Source organism: Cydia splendana, chromosome 9 (assembly GCF_910591565.1).
Source record: "Cydia splendana chromosome 9, ilCydSple1.2, whole genome shotgun sequence".
Lineage (NCBI taxonomy): Eukaryota > Metazoa > Arthropoda > Insecta > Lepidoptera > Tortricidae > Cydia > Cydia splendana.
This window is the reverse complement of record NC_085968.1, coordinates 4,450,234-4,467,584: the sequence shown is the minus strand read 5'-3', so window position 1 is coordinate 4,467,584 and position 17,351 is coordinate 4,450,234. Positions and strand designations below refer to the sequence as shown.

General features: G+C 39.2%; 3 protein-coding genes and 1 long non-coding RNA gene across 4 annotated transcripts in view; all 4 read left to right on the top strand.

Moving 5' to 3' along the window:
* The window catches only part of LOC134793873 (ionotropic receptor 40a), a 34,454-nt gene extending 20,562 nt beyond the window's left edge, over window positions 1–13,892 (top strand). The window contains exons 8-15 of the mRNA XM_063765588.1: window positions 749–907; window positions 4,004–4,157; window positions 4,758–4,990; window positions 5,975–6,134; window positions 7,284–7,380; window positions 11,525–11,675; window positions 12,486–12,582; window positions 13,699–13,892. Coding sequence (XP_063621658.1) covers window positions 749–907; window positions 4,004–4,157; window positions 4,758–4,990; window positions 5,975–6,134; window positions 7,284–7,380; window positions 11,525–11,675; window positions 12,486–12,582; window positions 13,699–13,892 — 1,245 coding nt within the window. The remainder of the gene's footprint in view (window positions 1–748; window positions 908–4,003; window positions 4,158–4,757; window positions 4,991–5,974; window positions 6,135–7,283; window positions 7,381–11,524; window positions 11,676–12,485; window positions 12,583–13,698) is intronic.
* On the top strand, window positions 8,721–9,848 carry LOC134793874 (uncharacterized). The gene is made up of 2 exons (XM_063765589.1): window positions 8,721–9,488; window positions 9,840–9,848. Exons 1-2 carry the CDS (start codon window positions 8,793–8,795, stop codon window positions 9,846–9,848), a joined length of 705 nt encoding a protein of 234 aa, XP_063621659.1. The 5' UTR covers window positions 8,721–8,792.
* Window positions 9,854–10,380, top strand: LOC134793399 (uncharacterized). Its single transcript, XM_063764973.1, has one exon. It carries the CDS (start codon window positions 9,895–9,897, stop codon window positions 10,378–10,380), a length of 486 nt encoding a protein of 161 aa, XP_063621043.1. The 5' UTR covers window positions 9,854–9,894.
* A 1,524-nt stretch (window positions 13,893–15,416) lies between the features above and the next one.
* LOC134793414 (uncharacterized) overlaps window positions 15,417–17,351 on the top strand; it is a 314,149-nt gene continuing 312,214 nt past the window's right edge. The window contains exon 1 of the long non-coding RNA XR_010144543.1: window positions 15,417–15,429. This is a non-coding gene — a long non-coding RNA (uncharacterized LOC134793414). The remainder of the gene's footprint in view (window positions 15,430–17,351) is intronic.

Genomic DNA, 17,351 nt, shown 5'->3' with positions numbered 1-17,351 from the left:
CCCAAGTGCGAGTCGGACTCGCGTTCCAAGGGTTCTGTACATTAAGTCCGACTCACGCTTGACTGCACATTTCTAATAGGTTTTTCTGTCATCTATAGGTATTATAAAGAGCTATTTTGTGTATTTTTTTTCAAAACTTTTAACCCAGTAGTTTCGGAGATAAAGGGGAGAATGGTCATTTTTTGGCTCTTTTCTTAAATAACTTCTAACCTGTATATTTTTAAATTATAAAAAAAAATTTGAAGTTCAAAAGTTGAAGAAGAAGAAAATGAGCTCTTTCATTTGACATATAACACGATATAGTTTGAAAAACTTTTTTTTTTAATTTTCTCATTTACCCCCCAAAAGTGGCCCCCATGTTTAAAATTAATTTATTTACGTTACATGTCCGTCTCTGGGTCACTAATTTACATACATGTATTAAATTTCAACTTAATTGGTCCAGTAGTTTATGAGAAAATAGGCTGTGACAGACGGACAGACAGACAGACAGACAGAAGCACGAGTGATCCTAAATAAGGGTTCCGTTTTTTCCTTTTGAGGTACGGAATCCTAAAAATGTAAAATATCGTAACCCACATAAACCAAGTAATGGTAACATTCCATTTCTAACCGCAGCTGCACTACCGGTACTGAACGCGTCGCTGTCATTGTCAATTTCCATAGTAGAATTGACAGTAATGCAGCTGCGGTTAGAAATGGAATGTTACCATAAGAAAGCGCCCTTAAAGTTTATCTTTGTTGACAGAAAGCGGATTTCTTTCTCGGCGACGTCTCAATGACATGGGAAGGTCTGCAAGCCGTGGAATTCTCATTCCTGACCCTGGCAGACTCTGGGGCCTTCCTGACTCATGCACCAGCCAAGCTCAGCGAGACCCTGGCCATTATCAGACCCTTCCAATGGGAGGTAAGGTATCTAAATCATGAGAAGGTCTGCCAGTAAGAAAGCTTCCATTTCTGACGCTGGCAGACTCCTGGGCTTTCCTTACCCAAGCACCTGCTAAGCTGAGTAAGGCCCTGGCCACTATCAGACCCTTCAAATGGGAGGTATGGCAGTTCAACTATTCGTAATTTTTAATCTGATCCTAACTCATATCATTCATGACATTTTGAGGTCTATTCTGAGTTTTATAGTTTTTCTAGTTGTTGTCCAATGGGAACTAGCCACACAACTGAAAAATCAGGATAGTTGTTGTTGAAAAATCAGCCTAAATAAACCGATTTTTTTAAATAACGTATTTCAGATGTCTTTCATATTACGCGGAAACGTAATATTGATAAAATACAATACAACATAGGTTGAATTTTGCTATTCAAATTTAGTAATATTTTGAAACCAAATATGTAAATTATTTTCATTGAAATGATTCCAATGTTATTAATAGTAATGCACTTTCACACATTATGCTAAACAATACAGTAAATAACATAAACGTAGGTATCTAATCCAATCTGAATTCATCAAAAGTACATTCTAGAATAGATCCACTGGTTGATTCATATTCATTTGGCTATCAAATTGGTAATCCCCGGGCTACAGACGGACAACGAACTTTAATTGGCTAGGTGAATGTTCTATTACATTTCGAATCTGGGGAGACGGTCCAATCGAATTCGGGGTTTATGATTCACCGCCCTGCAACCTAATCGTAATATCTCGAGGCGATTTTCGCACCTTTATTTATTTGATATTATTTAATACTATATCTGTATCTTTAGGTACTTAAATAAAAGTAAACATATAATTAGTACATTTTCGGGTACTTATAACATTAATTGATTAACCAACCAAATACAAAACCAACCGGATCAGCCGGCCTAGCCAAGGTTACAATCGCTATCGCTTCGAAAACGAAAAGCATCATGTCTCTCTATCACTCTTCCATATGAGTGTGACAGTGACAGTTGCGTTTCGTTCGCTACGAAGCGTAAGCGATTGGCGTCTTGGCTACGCAGCCTGTTACTGAACGACCTGGGGGCCGATTTTTGAATTTCGACCGCTCAATTTCGTGTATTTCGTTCAATAATATCTCCACTACTAGGCATTTAAATTCTACTAATAGAAATGAAAACGAATGGTCAATACCACTCGATTCCAAATTTCTATCGCGCGTATTTCAAAAATTAGCATTTCTCCGTTTTCCACCCATTTTCGAGTGACGAAATCGATCGATCGAAATTCAAAAATCGCCCCCCTGACTTTAACCTACATTATTTGATCATGTAATGTTTTCATCTAACCTTAACTGGCTTAAGGAGCCATATGAGGGTAGATTTTGTTTACTCTTTTATAAATACCTAAAGATACAGACTATAGCTCCTGCCCGCGACTACGTTTGCGTGGGATGATGATTGATAAAAATTATCCTGTCTTTTCTTCGGGCCTCTATCTATCTTCATAACACATTAAACACATACAAATCGGTTCAGCGGTTTAAGCGTGACAGACAGCCATACAGGCATTGTGCTTGTAAATTCCGCTTTGTGATCTGTCAAATTTCCAGAAAAGAAAACCTTATATCGTGTTTTCGGGGTTTCATTTCGGTTTTCAAAACCATAGTTATGTCCAAATTTACAAACGCAGCCACGCAGAGTTACTTTCGCATGTTTAAAAATATTAGTAGGGATTATAAGGATACAAATGATGATGATGATCCTTCCGGCCGATTTCGACCATGGCGACCACTTCGACTCCTAGTTAGCTCGGCGCTCGTGCGCCCGAATATGGCTGACATAGCCGATCTTGGAGGTGAACCTCCGCGCACATTGAGGGCACGTGAGAACACCGGCCACATTGTGGTAGTGAATGGAAGCAGGCTGGCGCGCTTTCAGGTCATCGCGTTTAGCGTCGAGGTCAACTTTACGTTGCTCCTCGAAACCGTGCACTTTGTCATGGACCAGCCTGCGCCACTCAGGACGTTGTGCTGCCAAACCTTCCCACTGAGAGGGCTCGATGTCGCATCTTTTCATGTGTCGTTTCTGAACATCTTTGTATCGGAGGAGTTGTCCGCCAAGTTTCCGCTTACCTTCCTCTAGTTCAGAAATAAAGATGCGCTTCGCCACTCTCTCCTCCGCCATACGAGATACGTGACCGCACCACCGAAGCTGTCGACGCATTAGGTAAGCCTCTATTCCACCGACCTTGGCTCGTCGCAGAACTTCGGTATACAAATACATAACAACCGTATAGCCGGTTAATGATAACAGTTTGATTTTTTTATAGTGTTAAAATACAGTTGACAATGAGGGCAGAGGGCGATATAATTGTAGTTATAACGTTACCAACCAATCTTACCTAAACTATACATTTAATAACCTACCCATATCTAAAATACCAATGCTACAAATGTATCATAAATATACGATGTTGTTCTAAGCTGAAATCTATGTCTATAATATAATTAATTTAACTCAAAGTATAGCCCAAACCCTCTCGTGGTTCAGAGGAGGCCTGTGTCCAGCAGTGTGACGTTTACTCGTATAGGCAAAATATTTATAGTATTATAATTTAATTTATAACATATCAAATATGACTGTGTCAGTTTCCCCACGAGGCTAGTATTTACCAAAAATAAACCAAGATTAAGTCTTGCTCCGAGAATAAACTAAATTAAGACCTTTGTTTGCTCTTGGTGGCTTTCCATTAAAATGAGCTGCCAACAACTGAGGGCCTTCCGCAAACTACGTTCGACGTGTTGCCTCTTTGTCACACTTACGTACGAATTTACAAGTGTGAAAGAGACGATCAGGTATCGACATTGAGGTGCACGCTATCGAGCTGATCTGATGATGGAGACAAGAGATGACCATGGGAACTTTGTGATAAAACAACGCAACCTAATTGTGTTTGGGGTTCTTAGAATTGTCTCGATGAGACAGGCATGTGATAAGAAAAGTACAGTCACCGATAAAATCTTATGCCAAAAAAATATTAAATATGACTTTATTTCTTCAACTAAGATAAGAAAATAATTTATTGTATAATTTTTAATAATATGTCTAGGTATGGCCTTTGGTGTGTGCAACGCTGCTGGTGACGGGGCCGGCGTTGTGGGCAGTGATCGCAGCGCCATCTCTGTGGCGGAATGGCCGGAAGAATCAACTGGCGCTGTTCAGCAACTGCTGCTGGTTTACCACGTCTCTGTTCCTCAGGCAATGTAAGATACAAGATAAAATCTACATAGGTACATAGGCCTTTTATATTTCAGAATTTGAATAAACTAGTGCTGCCATCTGCCAACTGAGGTTATAAACTTGTAGTTTAAACATTTTGGTGGCAATATGAAGAAAAAAAAGTTATGTCTCGACTGTGTTTTTTTTTTAAATTGTAGATAAGCGCTGACTCTCAGAAGCGGTATCATGGTCGCATTTTTATCACCTGTCATGCCATGCGTCACTTTCACACTTACATATTTGTTACACCTTGACAGGCATGGTGACAAATGATAAAGAGCCGACCATCTTAGCCCTACAGGTCGGCATTATGCTGAGGTGAGCCCATTTCGTGGTAAACAATATGTAAATATGTTTTTAAATTAAATTCTCCTTATAATCTTACTTTTGTATGTATGTTAGTTTATCACGAAATAAATGAAATGATTTCTGATGAAATAACTACCTATAGAGGTAAACTGGAGGACATCCCTCATAGCTGAGCTCATAGGGATAACTTCGCCCTTGTACTATATTTATGTTCTATCTGATATACCTGTATCCTCCTCTCTTCCGTACAATAAAATGTTACTTACTGCTTTCAGCATCAAGCAAAGAACCTTCCAGCACCCATAAGGCTCGTCTCGTCGCCGTGTTGATATCCTTAGGAGCCACCTACGTCATCGGCGACATGTACTCAGCCAACCTGACGAGTCTGCTGGCCAGGCCTGCGCGAGAGGCGCCGATAGGGACTCTGCAAGCTTTGGAAGATGCGATGAGATACAAGGGATACGAGCTGGTGGTCGAGCGGCATAGCTCCTCTTTAGCTATTTTGCAGGTAGGTAAATCGCTTTTCACCACGTCGGCTCGTAAAGGCCTGCCAAGCCTAAAATACTGGCGACCTTACCTCATTTTATAACTATCGAATGATGTTCCACACGTTGAATTTACTTTAAAAAATTATACACTTTTAGTTACATGTCGTCGGCCTAATTCGCATACCTCGTAACTCCATTTTTTTTTTGATAATCATGTTTTGACACTTTTATATAGTACTTTCCTGAACGCATCTAACGGCAAAACTCTTAAATACCAAAAAGAAACCGTTTACGTTTAATAAGCAAAATAGAAAACCTCGCAACTCCCGACCGCTATTTTGTAAAAGGATTAACTCGTATCTCCCCCCCCCCCCCCCCCCCCCTCGCCACTTCAGTACACTCTGCGATGGCGTTGTGACTGCACGTCAGTTTTGCGTAAAGAAGCTTTTCTGTTTAAAGTTTAATAAAATAATATATTTTTTGATCCACAATTACCTTGTTCAGATCAAAAGATTATCCTCTATTTTCAAGGATTATTATAGCAAAACTCTTAACTCCCGATTAACTTTCGAAAATTTTCAAGAAAACCTCGTAACTCCAAATTTTCCAGGTTCAGGTGCTTTAAACAAAAATTGGTTTTAACAATCTGACGGCTAAATTTAACTTAACATTATGTAAAAAAAAAACTAAGCAAGTCTTCATGCAAAATTTTTGGTAATTAAGTTTTTTGTGCCTCCTGTAAAATTTGGTCAGATTGAGTTACGAGGTTTGCGATTTAGGCCGACGATGTGTGGAATACATTTTTTATAATATAAATCTTAACTTCTGAACTAAGTAGCGGCTCACAAAATACACCAAATAGTTTCCAAGTAAAATGGCTGTGACATACGGACACAGCGAAACTTTACGGGTTCCGTTTTTGCCCTTTAGGCTACGGAACCCTAAAAATCGAGTATTTCTTTAAGGCGCGCAATCCGAAAAATGAACATCATTCCAACTTTCAGAATGGTACGGGCGTATACGGACGGCTGGCGCGGCTGATGCGTCGTCAGCGCGTCCAACGCGTACGCAGCGTTGAAGTCGGCGTGCGGCTTGTACTGGCGCGTCGCCGCGTCGCCGTGCTCGGCGGCCGAGAGACGCTGTACTACGACACAGAGCGCTTCGGTAACTACACACTACAGAAAGCTGTAGATGAGGGCGTAATTATCTCTAGGATATTACGAGAAAGATACGGGCGTATACGGATGGCTCATGCATCTGTAGCGCGTCTAGAGTAGCGTTGAAGTCGGCTTGTGGCTCGTACTAGCGCTTCGCCGTGCTCGGCGGCCGGAAGGCGCTCTACTACGACACAGAGCGCTTCAGTAACTACACACTATGTAGATGAGGGCGCAATTATTTTCTCTAGAAAGACTCCACACCAGCGTCTTTCGAGCGTCGGCGTCTAGTCAACTCTATGGCTACTGCTCGACAACATGTGAGCGCAACTGCGCAGCGACACCGTTTTCCATGGCGCCGACTAGACACCGCCGCTCAAAAGATGCTAGTATGGGGTCTCTCTAAGATTTTGTTAGAAAGGTACGGGCATATACAGACGGCTGGTGAGACTCATGGGTCAGCGCGTGAAGTGCGTGCGCAGCGTTGAGGTCGGCGTGCGGCTCGTACTGGGGCGCCGCCGCGTCGCCGTGCTCGGCGGCCGGGAGACGCTGTACTACGACACAGAGCGCTTCGGTAACTACACACTACAGATAGCGGTAGATGAGGGCGCAATTATTATCTCTTAAGATTTTGCTAGAAAGGTACGGGCGTATACGGACGGCTCATGCATCTATAGCGCGTGTAGAGTAGCGGTGAAGTCGGCGTGTGACTCGTACTGGCGCTTTATTATTTGCATTTGCTATTATTTATTTGATATTATTTGCATATTGTTTTGATATCAGGTTTGAATTGGCCTCTTTCTTTCCATTTCTTCGTGTCTTTCTTTCCATTGCCATAACAATCTTAGAAGTGACATAAGAAAATCAGTTTGAAATGTACTTTATTGGGCGTTAAAATTATGTATCCGCAGCCGCGCAATGCTGCTATCAACATTTGATAAACTCTTAAAGCACTTCAAACCCGCTTTAGAAATGAAAGAACTTCCATCTCTATTCTCATTTCTGTATGCATTTTTATTTACTTATCAAAATAGAATAGGTTAAGATACTCAACGAAGTGCAAGTTGTTATAATAAATATCAACCATCAAAAGTGCAATCCAAACTCGCGCGCAACTTGCCCGCAACTTGCCAGCAACTTGGCCGCAACTTTGTTCCAGGCTCCCACAATTTCCACCTGAGTGAGAAACTTTACACACGCTACTCGGCGATCGCGCTGCAGATAGGGTGCCCATATCAAGACACGTTCAACCATGTGTGAGTATTATATTATTGCTCTTCGACTTGGTAGCTGTTTCAATATTATTATTAAAACAGCTACCAAGTTATTTTAATTTTATCCATAAATTTAACCTGACATTTCTTTAACAATAGTTCCCTTATATACCTTCTAATATTTGTAATAATACTAATAATGTTTACTTAAAATGTGCTTCTGCTCCTATTATCACTTATTTTAACTATAGTTAAGCTGCATGCGATCAAAACTTTGTATACCTGTACCTGCACTCGTGGGTAAAACATAGAGAAACCTGCCCATAATTTAACACCTTAAACTATGTTTTTACAAATAAAAAAAATGATTCTGATTCTAATACGTTTTATGTATCACTGTCATAGTAAAAATTAATATAAAACTTTGTACGCTACAACATTGGTTATTAGAATAAAGAATACATTAATTTGATCGATGCTTAATGCTTAATAAATTAAAACATATAAAGAAGTGAGACATTTTCATTAGTGATGGGTAGGACATCAATTTAAAATGAGTTTGTATGAGTACCTCATTTTCTAAGCAACAGAGAAGCAACACGTCGAACTTCCTTTTGGTGACTGATTCCTCGCGCCATTTTGACAAGTAAGTTAGGATCAAAAAGGCTTAAGGTGTATGAAAGCTTGCAGCGCTTACGCTTGTTGTCTTTCGTGTTTAATTTTTAACGTATTTTCGGTGGTGACGCGAGGTTGAAGTAGGGCGCGTGTCTGTCTCACTCCCTCTTTGGGTATTTCTAATTCATTGTTTCATTTTGAAAGGATTTTTGAGGTGTTCATGTCACAGAGAGGCAGTGAGTGGTACAAACTCAACGCATTTCTCGGTGGACCTTTTGTCGTTGCAATAAGGTTTGTAGTTCGGCAGTTGACAGTGTGGGCCATTACTCGTTTCTTCATTTGAGACATTTTGAGTTTTGAATGTCGGCGAGCAGACGAGCACCTCGTGCCATCCAGGGACTCTTTTGCAAGTTGTGAGGAGTGTATGAGTTTTTGAGGTTCGCGAGTGAATTTGAAAGGATAAGAGTTTTTTGGAAATTTGAAGTGTGTGAATGATTTGTGTGGCAAGAGGTGTTTGTGATGCGCGCGAGTAAATGAGTAAAATGAATAGAGGAGTGAAGTAAGACATTTTTGCGGTATGAAGTACTGCGACAAATTAACAAAATGAGTGGTACAAATGAGGTGCCTCGCGAGTGAGCGACTCAACACTAATTTTCATTAAAATGATGTATTCCAAATGTTATTGAAGTTCATTGGAGTTAAGTAATTGATTACTATATAACAACACTTTAGTCCATTAAATATTATTGGATTATAAGTCTAGACTTGAAACATATTTTGAGACCGTCACACGGGCTTGATAGTAAAAAAAAAAACAGGAATCAAATAGAAAGCATAATATGAGTACTAATATCACTGTGAATACGAAAGACCGGATAAATAATAAAAGGAAAGATAACAATGGAATACATAAAGTGATTTATTCTCTAAGACCACTGTTTATCTTCGAACATATTTTTGGAGTGTTTAGATTTCGGATCAAAAATAGAGATTTGATATCAACTGACTGGAGAATTAAAGGAATTGGATTAGTTTTGGCGATGATTTTTACTGGCATTTATGGATCATTTCTTCTCAACTGGAAGCCTTCATTTCAACAGAAAATTACAACAATAACTTCATTAATTACGATTTTAGAATATTCTAGCTCGGTTGTATGTTTCATATTGTATATTGCAGTTGTAATAATTCATTTGTTATTAAGGAACACTGTCAACGTTCGTATTATCTCAAATTTTGCGGAAATAGACTCAAGATTAAACCTCACCGTGATGGAAAGCTTTTACAGAACGGCAAGGAACTATAATTACACCATTATTATTGCAACACTCGCCATAAATTCGGTATACTTCATGTGGTACCGGTACTCCTTGAGTAGAAATGTCACAGATTTTATTTATTTTTGTTTTGTCGGCAGCACATACACGTTGCATGACGTTGAAATTTTGCTTGTATGTGTCTTGGTTCACATGCTTAAAGTCCGACTGGTTATACTTAATAAATGTCTCGATGGGCTTGTCAGAGAAAATAAAATAGTACATTGTGTATTAAGGGCGGGAAATAAGAAATTACGAACGAGTGTCAATTTTAAGCCCGACGCGAAGCGAGGGCTTAAAATGTTCACGAGTTCGGAATTTCTTTACCGCCCGTGGCACACACAATGTTTTTCATCACACTTGTAAGGAAAAAAAGGAGAATTAATAAAAACAAACTTCTGTATAAAACACTTTTCCGCCCTAGGGCGGAAAAAATCTTTTCCGCCCGCAAGCCCTACGTGTAAATAAGTGTTTTTCATCACACTTGCTCGGAAAAGATTTTTTCCGCCCTAGGGCGAAAAATTCAATTTCCCGCCCGCAAGCCCTACGTGTAAATACATCTTTTCCGAGCAAGTGTGATGAAAAAAAACATAAAGTATTCGCTACGACAATTCGCCAGGATAAAATGGAGACAAAACTGCATGAACTTTCTCAGGTGTACGACGTTATCGGAGAGACAAGCCGCTTGATAAACAACCTCTACAACTTTCAAATCTTCATAGCGTTAATATGTACGTTCGTTTACGTACTGGTTTCTATATGGGTGCTCCTGTATTCGTTTAAAAAAGAGATGGTTTTTGCCGACTTGATATTGTCCATTTTTTGGAGTGGTATCAAGTTGTTCTACTTGCTGGCGTTGTCGCTTGTTTGCGACGGGTTGTTGGCGGTGCGGGAGGACACGAAGGTGCTGGTGAATGAGCTGGTGATGGACTATGAGCTGCCGCCGAATGCGCGCACGCAGGCCAAGGCGTTTATTCAGCTGATCGACGCGCGCCCGCTGAGCTTTCACATTTACGATGTGTTCACTGTCGATATCACTTTGATGCTGAAGTTCATAAGCGTTTCCACTACATACTTAATTATCATTATACAGATTTCAAATTTTGTTTAAATGATAGTCAAAATAAATGATGGTTGAGTATTTGCACAAATTCGATATAATGTACCGCGTCTTTGAAGCGTCGCAGTTGTGTACATACTATGCACAATTAAAGTTTAATAATGGTTTCTTCTAGTTTTATTCGTTCCTTCGATCAAAGCAACAGAAAATTAAATTAACCCCTTCAATAAGAATATGAAAATTAATTAGTTATAATTTATTACCCGCTTTATAACCTTTTTATTTACACACTATTAATTATTTAGCTTTACTGCGTATATACCTACTTACCTATCTTCTTTGTATAGTGCTTCAAATCTTGTAACTAACATTTGTACCACTTTCCGATATCTGAATCACTTGGAAATTGGAGTACCTACTATCGTAATTCTGGTGACAATGCAATAATATGCTAAAATGGAGGTGATTTGATGATGCACTCGGTAGGTAGCCATAGCACCTTATCACACCAGTCAGCATAACCATGGAGTTTGAAAAATACTCGGTGCCTATCTCGTCGCATAATAGTTGATTGTATGCTAATGTTACGCATAAAACTCTTTTCGCATAATTTTTCTCCAGCTGAAACAGAAAGTATTTTGCGAAAATATTTTGCATAGGTTGTGTAGAATAGGGTATAGTCCGACAAGAAATTGTAGAAAATGAATGAGGGCGCCACTTCCTACGTAACTGTCACACTTTTGACGTAAAATGCTTAAACATGGCAACAATTTAGTATGGGATTTTTTTAGTTCCATTTAATTTAATTTCTATTACTTTATGTCGCACTATAGGTTCGGTCAGGTTTATTTCATAATTTTTCAGAAATGTTAATAGTTTCAATACAATAACAATTATGCGAACTGATTTTTATGCGTAACATTACATTAGGACAATCAATTATTACATTTATTACTTACTTACTTGGTTGGGCCAGTGACACAAAATGAGTCTTGGCCTCCAACACAAGAGCACGCCACTTTAATCGGTCCAGAGCGGTATCCCGCCAGCTTTCGCCGACGCCGAGCTCACGGAGATCTGCCTCCACTCTCTCTGCCCAACGGTATTTAGGACTAATTATTATGTTCATTTCGATATTGTTAATACCCCAAGCGTTTTTAGCTGCACAAAATATAATAACAGGGGACATTTTCAGCTTAATGTCCCTATTTGAAGCCGGCATCATAGCCAAGATGACCATGGACGAGTACAAGAATCTGCCAGAACACTCTCGAAGGTCCGACCCGGTCAGCGAGTCTGATCAGGACAGCTCGGAACTCAAGGACTCCACTGGTACTACGTCACAGGTATTGTCAGTGCTTTACTACCATCGGCTACTAAAGTAACGCAGCGTACTACGTAGGTGAACAACACGCGAATGCAAAGCGAAGCGATGCGGCGCGGGGTGAATCAATCCTTTGATACCTATAGAAGTGTCCGACGTGCGCGATCTCGTTGCGAACGCGAACGCATTAGGCCCGCCGCGCCGTGCAGCGTCGCGTTCGCGAGTTGTTCGCTTAGGTACGTAAGATGCAGGGTAAGGACACTAAGCACGAAAATTTCGTACATTGACTCTCGCGATTGAACGCTAAATATTGATCATTCATAATCATCACTTAAAAAAAGTCCATTCTACCAGCCAACCATGGGAACAACTCAAAATTTGCATTTTGCAAATGCAACTTTCTGATCACTTTTCGGAGAATAAAGTGACTGCTGTATTCGAACTTCAAGATATTCACAAGAGACGACACTTACTAGATCCATTCTAGGTTAGATATCAACTAGTTCTCTTTTGCAGCGCAATTCGGGCAACCAATGTCACTTTTACGTTAGATAGAGTAAGATATCTATTAGATGTGAATTGGATCTCTAAGTCATATCCTGTGGAAATCGTTCAACAGTATCTCCAGAATCGCGCAAATGTCAAATTTGACAGATTAGATCTTAAACATATCGTTATCGTATCTTGGTGATGTCTAATAGATGTCTATTTCAAAATCCGAATCGGGCCCTGATTCTTTACTAGCTGCTCTCAGTTTACCCTTAATTCTGGATTCGCCCTTCATACATTGTAAGGCAGAGGGGCGGCGTAGTAAGTGTAATTTTGGTTGTAGGCGCAACAGGTCGAGTCGACGAAGGGGCTCACCCCCGTGTCGCTGAGCATGCTTCAAGGTGCGTTCTGCTTGCTCGGGATCGGCCATTTACTGGCAGGTAATACTTTTGTTCCAAATGTTTTGTTGTTGTTGTTTTGTTTTGTTGTTGGGTTCTTGTTTAACACTCCTCTACAGCAGTACTGTACACAATCGCGATAAGAAAGTAGCAAAATAGAAAAATATTTGTGTTGTAACCTATGCTCATAAATTATGTGAACCTATGCTCAAATACCTTCATTTGGAGATACTATACAGTGTGGAAAGATATGTCGGGCCCTGGAGGGAAACTACCTTAAATCCTTATTACGTTGGCTCATTTTACTTAAAGGAGACATTCCTTTATTTTTAAAAAGAAACAAAACTACATTCAAAGATTTTTTTTTAAATCGCTTGTCTCGACCGGGAATCGAACCGAGTAAAACTTCCAAAAGATAAACACTCGCTATTTTTTTCCACTAGTCGATACAGTTAATGATAACATTTCTCCGAGAAAAATTAGGTCTTACACTCGTCTGTCGTACAAAATATCCATAAAATCGCATATTTAGTACTCAAGAATATTTTTAGACAAGCAAAATTTAAGAAAAAAAGAAAAATCTTTGAATGCAGTTTTATTTCTTTTTAAAAATAAAGGAATGTCTCCTTTAAGTAAAATGAGCCAACTTAAGGATTTAAGGTAGTTTCCCTCCAGGGCCCGACTTATTTTTCCACCCTGTATATAAAACGAGGGCATACGAATCAGACTATGCTTAGATGTGATATAATATACTCATAAACAAATTCAGAGGAACGCAAAAAAGAGGTTTAGTTACTGGATTACAGCTGAGCACCTAAAATAATTTCAAAATTAGTACCCACTTAATTTTAGTACATTGTGCAACGTGGGAAGTAAGTGAGATTTTGTAAGCGAGGTCTAACTAAGCGAACGATGCCGGTGGCCGTTTAAGAAGCGTAACGCTCTTACGGTAGATGTCGCTAGGGTCCCCTAGACCCATATGGTGGAAAGATTCGCTGGCTATGGATGAGGTTTTGGTGGCTCAGTTGGCAACGCGCTGGAGTATCCATCCAGAGGCCGTAAGTTCAAGTCTCACCCAGGGCAGTAATTTTTCCTCTTTAAATTTATTCTAAGAATAATATTTGCTAAGCCAATTTTTAGTGTCCTATCATTTTCCAGCTATAGCCCTAGCAGTCGAGATCCAACTCCACCGTCGTACGAAAAAGAAGGGGACCATAGAACATTCACCAAGCAAAAAAGTGGTCCGATTGAGCGTTCTCAGTAAAGCATTTAAGTGCCTGAGAAGACTGTTCAGGCGGCTGGCTGCAGCCGCTCACAGGCAACTCGACAGAGCATTGGGACCTGCAGTTTAAAGGCCCCAGTACATAATGGTCAAGGATGGGCCATGACAAGCCATCGCCATTGTGTAAAAGCGGCAATGGTATACAATTGCGGACGACTGGCCATCAGTTGTCTATCTTGGTGCGCAATCGGGAAGTTGTCGTTTTTTTGACACTTCAAAGGAATCGTATGGGAATCGTGGCGTAGCGTGGCCTGTGGTGTTCACTCAGTCGCCCATGGCCCGTCGTTAGCCACTGTGTCGTTAGCCTTAAAAGTCAAATATCTGAAACCATATTTAGAGGGGCAGACCACTTTAGGGCCTGCTGTTTAAGACCATAATTGCGTTATACTAAGCAGAAAATATCTTATATAAAATAGAAATAAACTGTATGTTTAAATGTATTCATAGACTACACTACTATAATTAAATTAAGCTTCAATGTAAGTGAGCCTTTGAAACTATTAGTTGCTTTTATCTCGTTAGCAATAAATTCGACTTATTATAGTAACGGTCTTTGAAATTGCTTTAGATTGTAATTTTAATATTATACCAACTGTAGCTAAAAACGATCTCACTGTGATGAAAGTAACTGTGGAATTTAAACTGTTGTGAGACATACTAACATTGAATAATTTTACGGCTTAGACTCACTTGTTTGCGAGTGACTAAAAACAAGTGAGTCTATACCGTAAAATTATTCAAAGTAATCGTGTACTCGTATTCCTATCGTATAGATAAGATATTCTTTGAAATCTATTTTTACTAAGTTAAGTCACAAACTATTTAATCGTCTTTTATTATGTTAGTACGCCAGTACCGACAGCTGAGACTAGATTATTGTATCAAAAAGTTAGTCCCGTGTCAACAGAAACAAGATAAGAAAGTTAGAAACTCGACGCTTGGTTTATACCACAACTAAAAGTGATCAGACCTTCACGTCATGGAAAAAGTTGTGTACGTGCTGGTATTCAATATTTATGACTGCCTTTAATAGTTTTATATTTTATCAATGTATTAAGACTCATGGTAAAACTTAGCTCAATATATTATACAGATAATGTTAGTAACTCGAATTTTAACTTCAAAGATGTTGGCATCGAATTATTGCCACGAAGTTTTGCGCCTATACGGCCCAATTCGAACATTAAGATACGTCAATTAATAGATCTAGAAACGATACGGATTAGATATGTATATGTCAGTGTCAAATGTGACGTTTCTTCAAACAAAACCATATCGTTTCTAGATATTAATTGACGTATCTTAAAGTTCCAATGGGGCAGTATAGTACAGTAAATTACATACTTATTTAAAATACGTTTCAGGTTTTGGGCTAGAATCTGTCCTTGGAAATATACAGGCCAATTCTAGTTTTAGTTATTAGATCTCATTCCAATATGATACTGATATGATACTTTATTATTTCTTCAACCAAAAACGTCACTTTTGACACTAACAGATCTGTGTCATGGCCAAAGTGGCTGGTAGATAGCCAAACGGAGACGCCCTGTCTGTAATTTTCGGTATAAAATAGTCTGCCGATTTTTACGGGGGGGGGGGGGGGGCACGTCAAATGTATACGTAAAGTAAAAATAGCCATATCAGATAAACGTCAGTCTATACATTGTGTGTGACCATTGGCCGCCTATTTTCGACAGAGGGGAACGGCTGTTAATGGCTACTCCGTTTGGTTATATCCTCTAAGGGCCTAAAGGATGACTCATGTTAGACCGGAGCTTTTTTTATTGAATAGTGATGGAAATATGGATGAGTGAGGAGTGAATTGGGCCTACTATATGCCATTACAAAAGGCAGCATTCCCGCTCACGCAACCTAGATACGGCAATACCGAAATATGACCTATATTTTACACACACAAAATTTAACAGTGCACGTAAAATTTACAAAATAAAAAATTAACTATATAAAGCAGCTCTGCTTTAAAAAAATATATACGGAATGGAACCCCGCATTTATAATAATTTACCAGAAAACATACGGAAACTACAAGACGTAGGTACATATATTCAAAAAAGGACTTTTCAAATTCCTAGTAAATAAAGCATAGTATTCTATAAAAAAATATTTAGACGACTATGGCTTATGATGACTAAAGATATTCTATTTTAATTGTATTTGAACTGTATTTTAGTTGTATGTTAGTTTCAAACGTAATTTAATACTAATTTTACTTGTATTCATTTTATAAGTTATAACTTTTGCAATATTGAATTAGATTTTTGTTCACTTAGACAGTTGTATGCCAACCGGCAAAACATAGTGTTCAAATGTATATACCTAAGACCGATTGTATACCTATTTTTTACAAATAAAGCATTCTTGATTCTGGTTCTGACCGAAAAGAGCAGCAAACGTTACACGTGCAATATTTGACGTGCATTTTTCCAACATCGTGCGGCCGAATTGGCGGGCGCAAACAAAGCTGCATGCAAATGCGATGCACAATACTGACAGTGCAGATTGCTTTATACAGTAGATATGTCACTACCATACCCCGGTTTGATGGGTACAATTTGGTATGACGTTTAGAAAGTGCGAGGACAAGTGAAACTTACTATAAGTCGATGTTGATAAAATTATAACGTAAGATAGCACCATTATGTATTTTATTAATATGACATATTATAATCGTTAATTGTTTTTATATACAATAAAATTAATTTAATTATTACTCGATGTTATTTTAATTATTGTCAGAAACTTGAGTCAATGTTAGAAATAAACGAAACGTTTACTTCAAGAATGAGTCACATTAATTTATTTTTATGTTTTAGAGTTTTGTTTTATCAATATCGATAACACTTAAGTCGATATTTAACTAATCACTAGCGCTGGTACATTTTCCCCCGAAAAACAGGGCTATGTAGTATAATATTGATAGCTTATTATGCAGTTGGAACGTTCGAAGACCGATGCTGCGCTTTAAAGACTGTGTTAAGCGAGACATTTCAGCGTTTGAAATCGACCACCATGCCTGGGAAACCTTAGCTGGAGACCGTGATGGATGGCGCAAGCATGTTGTGGAGGGGAGAAGGCAATGCGACCAAGCCTGGTTTGATAGCAGAAGGTGTCGCAGAAAGCAAACCGGGACTGGTATCTCAGGTGGCATGAGCTTTCTCTGCCAATAATGTGAGAGGTCGTGCCGCTCACGCATCGGCCTCCACAGTCACCAAACCCGTTGTCTAAACAGCAATGTATAAATCGTCTGCAATAGACGCAAAGGCCTGTGATGATGATGATTATGCAGTGAACTAACGTGACAGTGTGCAGCTAATGAAGAATTAAGACTTGAAACGCGTTCAACCATTATTTAGTCAACACCCAGCAATCCATCATGGCTATTTGTTAAACCCAGCTACCATTTTACTAAAAGCAACGACAACGGCATGCTCTACGAGCACACTTTACTATCGAAATTTGATGGAAGCCATTTCTAAGTTTGGTTCGTAGAATAAACGATGTAAATTTG

Coding starts and splice junctions, on each gene's coding strand:
- LOC134793874 (XM_063765589.1), top strand. CDS start 8,793: ATGAGTACTAATATCACTGTGAATACGAAAGACCGGATAAATAATAAA.
- LOC134793399 (XM_063764973.1), top strand. CDS start 9,895: ATGGAGACAAAACTGCATGAACTTTCTCAGGTGTACGACGTTATCGGA.